At 43.3% G+C, this 13,232-nt stretch overlaps 2 protein-coding genes across 2 annotated transcripts in view; one reads left to right on the plus strand and one right to left on the minus strand.

Moving 5' to 3' along the window:
• Positions 1–207, plus strand: part of nell2a (neural EGFL like 2a) — a gene marked incomplete at its 5' end in the record, with an annotated part of 95,289 nt that extends 95,082 nt beyond the window's left edge. Inside the window, one exon of the mRNA XM_084451195.1 lies at positions 62–207. Coding sequence (XP_084307321.1) covers positions 62–103 — 42 coding nt within the window. The 3' untranslated portion in view covers positions 104–207. The remainder of the gene's footprint in view (positions 1–61) is intronic.
• A 10,930-nt stretch (positions 208–11,137) lies between these two features.
• Positions 11,138–13,232, minus strand: part of tmem117 (transmembrane protein 117) — a gene marked incomplete at its 3' end in the record, with an annotated part of 39,549 nt that continues 37,454 nt past the window's right edge. The window contains exon 5 of the mRNA XM_084451415.1: positions 11,138–11,811. Within this exon, the coding sequence (XP_084307541.1) occupies positions 11,138–11,811 (674 nt within the window). The remainder of the gene's footprint in view (positions 11,812–13,232) is intronic.

A 13,232-nucleotide genomic window follows, 5' to 3' on the forward strand; every position in this document is an offset into this window, starting at 1 on the left:
CTCTCTCTCTCTGTCTGTCTCTCTCTCTCTCTCTCTGTCTCTCTCTCTCTCTCTGTTTCAGAACGGACACATCTGTTGCTCAGTCGACCCCATGTGCCTTTAGTGTGTCCCTGCATCTCTAAAGGCATCTACCTGCGCAGTGTCATCCATGTAAAAACAACCTGCGTTTCTTCTCCCTCTCCACCCTCCTCCCCCGACATCTTTATACCAAATACAAACATGTACTGTATCATACCAACAGATGATGGACTACAGTACCCACAAACCCTCTCTCTTTGTTCAACCTCACCAATGAGGGTGAACCATGTGCATTGAGGAACACTCCCCTCCCTAACTCATCTGCAACATGGCGCTGTAAAATACTATTATACTGGCATGACTGTGCTCGATGTGGAAACATTTTGCTGATTTCTAAACTCTTTGAATCTCTCAATGGTATCGTAAAATTTAGCGTGAGTTAGTTAGCGTAACTTTCATTTGCCACATTCCGAGAGTTGTCTATATTATGTGGTGATCCGTAGCAAGTCCTCCCATTCATTTTTTGTAATTTATTTCAAGGCTTATTGTGTAATGGTGAAATAAAGTATTTCCATTTACATTACATGAACACGTTTTGAGTTTTGTCTAACTTGCTATCACGATTATTGTTATTGGAGACATGTTATTTTGATTCTCGTTACTTTATCACTATGCGCTTCCAGTGTTGTGGTGCAGCAGCCCCAGTGAAGTCAAGCCGATCCTCCCAGGTCCTGTGATATTACATTACAGTCATTACAGTCATTACAGTACCTCCCCCCCAGGCCTCCGTCTCCACCCTGATAGCAAGCGGATCTGGGCCATATACCGGCCAGATCTGGCCCTTGTGCCTTAGTTCCAGCCCATATATGGTCCAGATCCGCTTGCTATCTGGGTGGTCACCCACAGCCTCCCACAGCCGGCCATGGGAGCGGTGGGGTCATCGAGAGGTCATGCTGAGGTCATGTTGAGGTCATATTGAGATCCGCAGCAGCAGTCACAGCCCATCAGGGCATCAGGCAAGCTGACCTCTCATCTGTTATTGATTCTGCCGGTGAAGCTTCTCACTCCGACCACCCAGGTTTAGTTTAGTTTAGTTAGTCCTTTCCAGGAAATTCATACTTACAGTGCATAAAAAGTGCAGTAAAGACAACAAGTGAAATAAAAACATCAAACAGTTACATGACATGACATAACATAACATTACATTACATTACACACTACAGGACATACAGGCACACCGTCGGCTGGACCGTAGACAGATGGTATTCATGTGTTTAGGGCACGAATAGCCCACCCAGATAGCAAGCGGATGTGTAATAATTCTGGGCCATATATTGGCCAGAACTAAGCCACAAGGGCCAGATCTGGCCTGTATATGACCCAGATCCGCTTGCTATCTGGGCAGGTTAGGGGGAGATTTGAATTTGTGGGCAGAGAGCACAGACTCACTAGTCTGTCTCTGAACTTGTACTGTAGGTTGGTCTGTCTGGAAGTGTTTGGGCTACTTTGGGGGTTCGGCTGTTTTCAGATGCAGAGTTGGTGCTGAGAATTTCTGTCAAATACCATTATAGTTTGACTTTTTTTGTCCTTTTTTTACTGTCAGATTGGGAAAATCCAGATTATCTCTAAGGGATTATCCAGATCCGAGATTAAGATGTTAACACTTTATCTGACTAGCCGTGACAGACTTAGTTTTAGTTTAGTTTAGTTCATTTAGTACTTTCCAGGAAATTCATATTTACAGTCTTTCTATGCAGATTGTAATAAGATTTATAATGATGTAATGATATACAATTGATGTGACAGTGATCCCTCATTTCTCTAATACACGTCTCATTTGTACACTTAGATTCAGCAAAGTTTAATCCACAGTAGGTTTGTTGCTCTGGTTTCTAGTTTTCCTGGGGGGTTCCGTCATCTCCAGAGGTAAGAGTAATACTCGTATCCAAGCACAGCACTTAAAGCAGCCCTAATATAATTATCATATCAATTTACAGCCAGGGAGAAATTAGCTCAGCGTTATTTCCCTGTGGAGGAGTTTCCAACCGATGAATTCCCCAGGTAGCCCTCCCAACTGCTTACATTAACAAACAGAGGACATAATGGAGCACATATTCTAGCACTATCTCTCTACCTCTCTCAGTAGAACATTTGCTCCCTCTTTCTCTCCTTCTCAAGGATCCATGTCTCTTGGGGAACTCTGAGCCCGTGCTCGGCCTCTAAGAGTAGCTACTTGGGGGGGGGGGGGGCTGTCAGTAGAGGCAAGGGCACCATCTTAAAGTCCCACTGATTGTCACAAAATGTCAAATTTGTTCTCTGCATTTGTCCCCCTGGGGGAGCGGTGAGCAGCAGCAGCAGCACTCGGGAATCATTTGGTGATCTAGCCCCCCAATTCCAACCCTTGATGCTGAGTGCCAAGCAGAGAGACAATGGGTCCCATTTTTATAGTCTTTGGTATGACCCGGCCGGGGATTGAACCGACAACCTCCCAGTCTCTGGGTAGACACTCTACCACTAGGCCACAGAGCTGGCGTGCTTGCTTTCCGGTGACAACTAGCCATTGGTGGCGTGCTGCCAGTGGCATGGAGGTAGTGGCACAGCGGGGTAGCATGGTTGTCCAGCTGGCTTCTAAATGTCCAATTTTCCATGAAGGAGCAGGACCCACCGCAACAGATGTCCGCACCTAAGGGGGGTCCACGCTACTGCCTGTCCTATATCCATTATTTATGGCCGCTCGTATTATTGTGTTTGGTCAAGGTAGTAAGAGTGGAACCAGACAGCTCTAAAGTTTGACTCCTGAGATGTAAACGCTGGGGACAAACTGCATCCAAGGGCGTCGGTTGGCAGATTTACATGAAAGCATCTAAAGGTCAGTGTCTTACAAATCAGTGTTGCAATTATTCATCGTGGCCATAGGTCTTGAGATGTGCTGTGTGGTGGAGCGTTAATAGAATTCAACTTTCTCTGTTGAAGTCTCAGTTAATATTCACTGTGTTGGACCCCTGGTCTCTTAATTATTCATGGAATAAAATGGTTAATAAGTAAATCCGACGGAGTGCTGACTCGACAAAGACTAGCAAATCAACCAATTAATACTAATATGTCCCGGAAAAAGGGCCTCCTTCGGAGGGATATGACAGGTGCTCAATGTAAACCCACCACAGCTGCTACAGTAACACTGCTGCTGATTATGCTTCTCTCGCAGTAGCAAGTGGTATCTTTAAGGTCTGTTAGCGATGTAAATTACAGTGGCTATAAGTATTCACCGCCCTTGCATTTCTTTAAGTTTCATTGTGTGACATGGAATCAAAATTGATATCATTTAGGTTTTGATCACTGATAACACAAGTATAATGTCAACAGGATTTTTTTAATTATTAAAAAAAACAAAAAATTGGTAGCATAAGTAGCCTACAGTATATTCACCCCCGTTGCTATGACACATAATCTATTGCTTATCTGTCCATTTTCTTCTTTCAGAAGTCACATAATTAATTTAAGGGAGTCCACCTACTGTATGTGCAATTGAGATATATTACATTATTTCAGAATAAATACACCTGTCCTTGGGTGATCACACAGTGAGACTAAAAGACTAGACCATGAAAAGAGACTAAAAGACTAGACCATGAAAAGAGACTAAAAGACTAGACCATGAAAAGAGACTAAAAGACTAGACCATGAAAAGAGACTAAAAGACTAGACCATGAAAAGAGATTAAAAGACTACACCATGAAAAGAGATTAAAAGACTAGATCATGAAAAGAGACTAAAAGACTAAACCATGAAAAGAGACTAAAAGACTAGACCATGAAAATAGACTTAAAGACTAGACCATGAAAAGAGACTAAAAGACTAAACCATGAAAAGAGACTAAAAGACTAAACCATGAAAAGAGACTAAAAGACTAGACCATGAAAAGAGACTAAAAGACTAAACCATGAAAAGAGACTAAAAGACTAAACCATGAAAAGAGACTAAAAGACTAGACCATGAAAAGAGACTAAAAGACTAGACCATGAAAAGAGACTAAAAGACTAGACCATGAAAAGAGACTAAAAGACTAGACCATGAAAAGAGACTAATAGACTAGACCATGAAAAGAGACTAAAAGACTACACCATGAAAAGAGACTAAAAGACTAGACCATGAAAAGAGACTAAAAGACTAAACCATGAAAAGAGACTAAAAGACTAGACCATGAAAAGAGACTAAAAGACTAGACCATGAAAAGAGACTAAAAGACTAGACCATGAAAAGAGACTAAAAGACTAAACCATGAAAAGAGACTAAAAGACTAGACCATGAAAAGAGACTAAAAGACTAGACCATGAAAAGAGACTAAAAGACTAGACCATGAAAAGAGACTAAAAGACTAAACCATGAAAAGAGACTAAAAGACTAAACCATGAAAAGAGACTAAAAGACTAGACCATGAAAAGAGACTAAAAGACTACACCATGAAAAGAGACTAAAAGACTAGACCATGAAAAGAGACTAAAAGACTAGACCATGAAAAGAGACTAATAGACTAGACCATGAAAAGAGACTAAAAGACTAGACCATGAAAAGAGACTAAAAGACTAGACCATGAAAAGAGACTAAAAGACTAGACCATGAAAAGAGACTAAAAGACTAAACCATGAAAAGAGACTAAAAGACTAAACCATGAAAAGAGACTAAAAGACTAGACCATGAAAAGAGACTAAAAGACTACACCATGAAAAGAGACTAAAAGACTAGACCATGAAAAGAGACTAAAAGACTAGACCATGAAAAGAGACTCAAAGACTAGACCATGAAAAGAGACTCAAAGACTAGACCATGAAAAGAGACTAATAGACTAGACCATGAAAAGAGACTCAAAGACTAGAACATGAAAAGAGACTAAAAGACTAGACCATGAAAAGAGACTAAAAGACTAGACCATGAAAAGAGACTCAAAGACTAGACCATGAAAAGAGACTCAAAGACTAGACCATGAAAAGAGACTAATAGACTAGACCATGAAAAGAGACTCAAAGACTAGAACATGAAAAGAGACTAAAAGACTAAACCATGAAAAGAGACTAAAAGACTACACCATGAAAAGAGACTAAAAGACTACACCATGAAAAGAGACTAAAAGACTAAACCATGAAAAGAGACTAAAAGACTAGACCATGAAAAGAGACTAAAAGACTAGACCATGAAAAGAGACTAAAAGACTAGACCATGAAAAGAGACTAATAGACTAGAACATGAAAAGAGACTAAAAGACTAGACCATGAAAAGAGACTAAAAGACTAAACCATGAAAAGAGACTAAAAGACTACACCATGAAAAGAGACTAAAAGACTACACCATGAAAAGAGACTAAAAGACTAAACCATGAAAAGAGACTAAAAGACTAGACCATGAAAAGAGACTAAAAGACTAGACCATGAAAAGAGAGTAAAAGACTAGACCATGAAAAGAGACTAAAAGACTAGAACATGAAAAGAGACTAAAAGACTAGACCATGAAAATCAAGGATATACTGTGAGAACATTTCCAAGGCGGTGAATATCCCCGGACCACAGTTACAGTAAGTCCATCATGAAAAAAATGAGAGAATAAAGGTTTGACGAAATCTGCCTAGAACAGGCTGTGAAGGAGTTATAGTCTTCAATGGCTGAGATGAGCATGAGACAACAATAACCCAGACACTTCACATCTGGGTTTTATGGAAACGAGTGAAGAAGAAAGCCCCTGTAGAAAACAACTCCCATAATGCATCTGGGAGACCGAATCCAAGCGGAAGAAGATTCTATGGTCTTATGAGAATGAAATCGAACGTTGGCCTCAACACTAAGCACTAAGCATTTGGCACAAACACCGCGCGTCAACCTAAGAACACCACCCCCAACACGACGCACAAAGATAGAGGGAACAATGAACGCAGCAAAGTACAGAGAAATTCTGGAGGGAAATCTGTTACAGTCTGCAAGACACCTGGGACTTGGGAAAATAATCATCTTCCAGCACGACAATGACCCAAAACATACTGCCAAAGCCACACTAGAGTGGCTTAGAGTAGCAGATTTTTCATCCAATCATTTCAAGGTACCATCTTGAAATGATTGGATGACCTACCTGCCTGTCAACCTACCTATTTTTTTTTTTTATTGGTTTTATTTTCAAATTCTATCCCACTCTTCCTGGTAGGTGAATGGAGTAAGTGAGGCCAGTGTTTCCAATGAGAAGCAGCAGGATGAAACATTTTGTTTAAGACATGGTTGACTGATTAAATTATTACAATATGACTGAAAAGTGAATTTCACGCTGGTAGTTCGGAGTGCAGCTGCTTGCATGACTCGGCCATTAGATTTGATCAAGGTGAGTTAATCTAGCTTAGGCATACACTTCCTGCTTTCTCCAAAAGTGCCCATCCTACCTTTAAAAAACAAAATGTCAATATCCTGGAATGGCCCAGTCATTGTCCACTGGAGAATCTGTGACAAGACTTTTAAAATGTTGTTCACCAGCGGCACCCATCCAACTTGAGCAATTTTGCAAAGAAGAACAGGCAACACTTGCTGCATCTAGATGCGCTGATCGAGTCTAATCCAGACAGACACAGCTGCCAAAGCTACTTCTATCAAGTATGAACTCCATCGATTCTCTTTTCAGTTTGACATTATAGAGTACACTGTTTATCAGGGACAAAAAACTAGCCTGAATTAAATCAGTTTTGATTTGAATTGATGTTGTAACACAATAAAATGAACAACAAAAATGTCCAAGGGGATGAATACTTAGTACTTTTTATAGGCTATACATACTGTAAAGCCCCTTTCTAAGTTTCAGTAATACCCAAATCAAGGATGCTGCTACTGTAAGTAGCCTAAGCAACATACTGTATAGTCATGTTTGATTATAAATTAGAAGCCTGAATGGACAACACCATGGTTTTAAAGCTCCAAATCCCCAGAACTCTCACAAAATAAAACTATTTTTCTCCAAAGAAAAGTAGAAGTTAAACTTAAACTTAAATCTTTTTTTTTCTGGGAGTTTCTATTCCGAGCGGGCTGGAAACGCTGCATTGTGGGATGTGTCAGTCGAGCCTCTCGACCCGCATGACCAGACATCAGAGGCCCAGTCGGACGCAGGTATGAGTCACCTCTCCCACCCACAACGCTCTGGCCGGCAGCAGCAGCTCCACCTCAGTCAGGGAGAGACCAGCAGCTCCACCTCCGTCAGGGAGGGACCAGCAGCTCCACCTCCGTCTGGGAGGGACCAGCAGCTCCACCTCAGTCAGGGAGAGACCAGCAGCTCCACCTCCGTCTGGGGGAGACCAGCAGCTCCACCTCAGTCAGGGAGAGACCAGCAGCTCCACCTCCGTCTGGGAGGGACCAGCAGCTCCACCTCAGTCTGGGAGAGAGACCAGCAGCTCCACCTCCGTCAGGGAGGGACCAGCAGCTCCACCTCCGTCTGGGAGGGACCAGCAGCTCCACCTCAGTCTGGGAGAGACCAGCAGCTCTACCTCCGTCTGGGAGAGAACAGCAGCTCCACCTCCGTCTGGGAGGGACCAGCAGCTCCACCTCCGTCTGGGAGAGAGAACAGCAGCTCCACCTCCGTCAGGGAGAGACCAGCAGCTCCACCTCCGTCTGGGAGGGACCAGCAGCTCCACCTCAGTCTGGGAGAGAGACCAGCAGCTCCACCTCCGTCAGGGAGGGACCAGCAGCTCCACCTCCGTCTGAGAGAGACCAGCAGCTCTAACTCAGTCAGGGAGGGACCAGCAGCTCCACCTCCGTCAGGGAGAGAACAGCAGCTCCACCTCCGTCTGGGAGGGACCAGCAGCTCCACCTCCGTCTGGAAGAGAACAGCAGCTCCACCTCCGTCTGGGAGAGAGAACAGCAGCTCCACCTCCGTCTGGGAGAGAGAACAGCAGCTCCACCTCCGTCTGGGAGAGAGAACAGCAGCTCCACCTCCGTCAGGGAGGGACCAGCAGCTCCACCTCCGTCTGGGAGAGAGACCAGCAGCTCCACCTCCGTCTGCGAGGGAAACTACCAGCCTGCCTGATGAAGTCTGCGCTCAGCTCCAATCAGTAATACTAAAAACTACAAACCAAGCCAGAAATCTTGGTGTAGTCGTGGACTCTGACCCTGAATTCCAACAGTCACAGTAAGACAATTACAAAGTCAGCCTACTATCACCTGAAGTATATATAAAGGATTTATGTCTCAGCAGGATCTGGAAAAACCTGTCGCATGAGTTTATCTTCAGTAGACTTGACTACTGTAACGGTGTGTTTACAGGTCTCTCAAAAAAAAATTGTCAGACAGCTGCATTACAGCTGATTCAGAACGCTGCTGCTCGAGTCCTCGCTAAGACCAAGAAAGTGGATCACATCACTCCAGTTCTGAGGTCTTTACACTGACTTCTTTATTCTGTCGAATAAATTACTTTCAAATACTGCTGTTGGTTTCTAAAGCACTGAATGGTCTAGGGCCAAAATATATTTCTGATCTGCTACGTTATGAACCATCCAGACCCCTCAGGTCGTCTGGCACAGGCCTGCTTTCTGTCCCCAGAGTTAAAATAAAACATGAAGAAGCAGCGTTCAGTTTTTATGCTCCACATATCTGGAACAAACTTCCAGAAAACTGCAGGTCTGCTGCAACTCTCAGTTCTTTTAAATCTCTTCTTTTTGCTGCAGTTTTTTTATTAAATCAAATAATTATTCCCGTATTTTATTTTTCCAGCATTTTGTTTTAAATGTCCTTTTTACATTTCATTTATATGACCTATTATGTGTTTCTTGCACTTTGTCTTGATGCTTTTAATGTCTCGTAAAGCACTTACATGAATTGCCTTGTTGCTGAAATGTGCCTTACAAATAAATTTGCCTCGCCTTGCATGGCAAATAAACTTTCTATTCTATTCTATTTTTGAAACTCTTTCTCGGCTTTGCTGTGGTCCCTTGCTCCTCCAAAAATCAATATCTAATCTCTCACCCCCATGACAGACATGGGAGACTTGGGAGAGATTTCAGCCTCTCCTACTGCAGGACGCTGGCACTTAGAAATGTGCCCAACCAATGACCCACACCGTACCAGGCCTAGTTGTTGTTTGGCTGCGCAGTTAGCCTTTCTGTCACAGTTGAGTCATAGATATGCTAGGCATTATGTAACTGTACTAACTGCCCTCATTCAATCCCACAGGCAATCCATCCCAGGGTGCATTGTATCAAAATGTATTTTATTGGTACCACATTATCCAACAGATATACAGTAGGCCTACACTGGAGCAGACATGTTAAAACAGTTATCTTTGCTTTTAGAAAACACGTGAATTGATTGAAACGATCGGGCAGTTATGGAATACGGCAGAGGAGCGTTCATTTTGAACCCAAGGGCAGTACATAACATACAAGTATCACTTCTGTGACGTACTGTAGGCTTACAGAATGTTCCGGCTTGTTCCGGCTCGCATTCATCCACAGGCTCATCTAGCAACGTGTTTCCTTGTTGCACAGACGTCTATCTCCACAGTAAAAGAGGTTGAGCTGTAATGAGGTCTTTGACCTGTAATGTGTGGAGGATGATTACTCAACCCAGGAGCACATGCCAGTTATGCTACTGCACTGTAAGGAAATTAACTGACCTCTTCACAGAATGGGTCTCACTTTCTCCCCCTCTAAACACACAAGGTAATCAAATACAGTACACACACACACACACATTATACACATGCATACTAACACAAACTCATACTCAAACACAAACATGCATGCGCACACACATGTACAGTACACACACACACACACATACACACACACACACACATACACACATCCAAAGCATCGCACACAGTTGAGTGACCCTTGCAGAATCATCTGAGAAAATCACTTCAGTGAGGCAGTTGTTACACATGTACATTAACATCACATCATATGATATATGATACCCCTCATGAATAAACAAAATAGAAAAATCTCCATCGCTTGTCAATTGTATGTAAAAAATAAAAATCACATTCTCCTCACAAATGTCCTTCTAAAACCGTGACCCCAATATTGGCTAAGAATCAGGGTTGGCAGTTCGGTTACGGCCTGGAGCGAGGTTTAGTTGAGATGGACTTCTCTCCCCTGTACAACACAAACAAATTCATGCCAAGGGCAAATCACCTCTATGCCTTCATTTGCATTCGTCTATCTGAGTGTAATGAGTAGATAAGCAATCATGGTTTGGCTGCTACTTGCTATTTCATCTAAACTGTCTGTGGATTACACTGAAATTGATTATACCACCAGTGAATAGGTCATTCACAGGTGTACAGTTTGTTGGCAAATCACAACCCTCCCACGTTTAAATTACTCTTTTTTTTAAAGAGAAGGAGAGTGTGAAATACGGGTGAGAAGTTAAATAAATGAATGCATAAAATCAGTTGTACAATTTAAAAGGGTAAACATTGTCCACGTGACGTAAAAACACAGAAATAAATAAGACAGACAGACAATCTATGACATCTTCCATGTGGCTGGTTATTGTAATAGACTGTTTGAATATCTTTCCGTCCATTTCTGGACATAAAATATCAAGGCACTCTGTAGCTGTAATAGTGTAGTAATACTGTAGTAATACTGTAATAATGGAATACAATATACTACCCATCACCATGGAGTCATGCATTGACTCTCTTACTCCATATAGGCACCAACATTGTTGACATTAATAAATACACCTCGATTGAAAAACATGAAAATCTTTTGCTTGAGCACCATGTTGACAAAAAGGCCTTACAGTCCGGGAGTTAAAAGTTATATTATAAATATGATACGTTTTGGAGCCAGCTAGAGACCTTTACAAAGATTTTCTTACAAAAACATAAAAATCAAAACAAAAGCTTCGTAGTTGTGACCATTTTTAATGCCACAAATATGCAAATAATTTATATGGTCTCGATACACTCCAATCTATGCCCCTCTCGTCGACCCATAAAATATAAATATAAACGATATAAATATAAACTAAACCGATAAATTATCGACCCGGACAAGAGTGTTTTGGAGAGTGATGAGCAGTTTCTCTGAGGATCTGACTCCTCCCCTTCTGAACAGGCATTTGCAGTCATTCTTCCCCTAAAGGTCGTAAGGTCAAGGTGATGGTTTGCTGATATCAAAAGACACTGCCGGCTCCCCCGGCTCCACATCATCAACAACAACGCTGGCTTGCGTCTCCTCGCTCTCCACGGCGTCGACCGGGGAGGCGGAGCAAGTGGAGGGCGTGGTCCCGAAATGCATCCCGTCCACCGAGAGCAGAATGGGCGTGGCCGAGCGCCTCAGGGCGTCGCTGGCGGACGCGTGCGCCTCCTCCGGCGTGACGGCCATCATCTCCTTGCTGTACTCGGACGGCGACTTCCTCTTGATCCTCTCGTACGTCTTGTCCTGGCTCTCCGGGAAGGTCTCGCTGTCCTGGAAGCGCCCCAGCAGCCAGACGAAGAAGCCGAAGAGGGCGAACGCCGCCAGGCTGGGGATGAAGGCCAGGCACTTGACGTCCAGGCTGGCCCCCACGTAGCGGCTGTGCAGGAACATGTCCCGTTGGACGTAGGTGAGGTTGGTCCGGGGGTCCACGTTGGTGGAGCGCCACCTGTAGGTGAGCGTGCTGCGGTTGAAGTCGCTCAGCGTCTCGGGCTCCTCCACCGTGTAGATCTTCTCGCCCGGACCCACGTACTGGCCGTACTCGTAGGGTTTGTAGAAGATCTGGTTCTTCCACATGTTCAGGTCCAGGATCAGAACCAGGAAGATGATGCCGTAGTTGAACCATTTACCTGTCAGGAGGGAAGAAGCATGTTACATTATTAGACATCATTACATTACATAACATTACATTACATTACTGTCATTTTTTAGCCAAAGCGACTCACAATAAGTGCATTCAATGTAGGTAGTGAAGTATATATATGTGTATTTTATTGTATTATATTATATTGCACTGTACTTTAGATTGCTATTCTTGCACTTTGCCTTCAGCACTAGATTATGCTCTTAGTCACTTGTTTTAGAGAGAAGATGCACTTGTGAGTTCTGGTGAGTAGTAGCACATTGGCTCTTCCTACGTTAAATGCAATTATTGTTAATTATTTGGATAAAAGCGTCTGCTAAATGACTGTAATGTAATGTAATGTAATAATGTATACTAAATACTCACAACTCATAAGTGCATCTCTTTCTAAACAAGCATCTAACCTAGTTCTAAAGTAAAAGTATGAAACAGTTATTGTATGTTCATGGTTAGATAATAAGAAGCACATTGTTGGATGGATGGATGAATCCATGGATGTACTGTCGATAGCAGACAAGCAAACATCGATAGCTACAGACAAAGCTATTGTATCATCTAACAAGGGATGACCAAGGAATCCAAACGTCTTTTTGTTTGATGACACGTTCGCAGACACTGTCCCAGAATGCATCTCTAATAAAGTCACAGTAACGATAGCATTGTCCACAGGTTCCCTGATAGGGAAGCAGATGGCCCTCTGGGTACACTGTATATACGTATGTGACAAGACTCACACTCTAACTCCCAAGGCACAAAGTTAATAAGCTCTTAGTTAAACCAATCACGTAGTCCACAGGCCATTGCCATAATGTTCAATGGGTGTGCGATGCATTAAGGTTAACAACCTAGCACGAATCAGCGAGCATTTGAGCAGTCTCACATTTAGCACGGTACCATTAGTTTTCCCTTCCCCTCGATGCTTGTCAGGAGGTGCACCCCCACGGAACGAAAAAGAACCTGGGTGTCGGCTTTAAATGGGAAATACACTCCGGGAGAATATGTCTACACACACCACGGCGCTGTGATGCGCCTCACACAGCAAGAGAGCCAAGCGTCCGACGGGGAGTAGGTTGCAAATACGAAAGACTCCCCGTATGTCACAACAGTCACATCCGTATTCAGGGGGGACTGTTGTGTCCCGCTACCATCGAGCCTCTGTGGGTTGGGACGTCGGGCGCAGTTTGACATGGCAGAAGTATTGAGGTAATATTCGAGGGCAGGGATTCACACCTCGGGGCCCCTGAGTTCCACGGGAGTACGGGCGCCATTTCTCACTGAACCTAACTGACTCACTCCTGTCACCAGCTGGGTGTGAATGTACAAAGGTGCTTCGGGCTCCGTTGAAAACAAACGATGAAAACTAGCATCCGAACCGAGCAACTGATATGTTTTGTGAACAATCCTCGA

The sequence above is a fragment of the Borostomias antarcticus genome (genome assembly GCF_949987555.1).
Source record: "Borostomias antarcticus genome assembly, chromosome: 16".
Lineage (NCBI taxonomy): Eukaryota > Metazoa > Chordata > Actinopteri > Stomiiformes > Stomiidae > Borostomias > Borostomias antarcticus.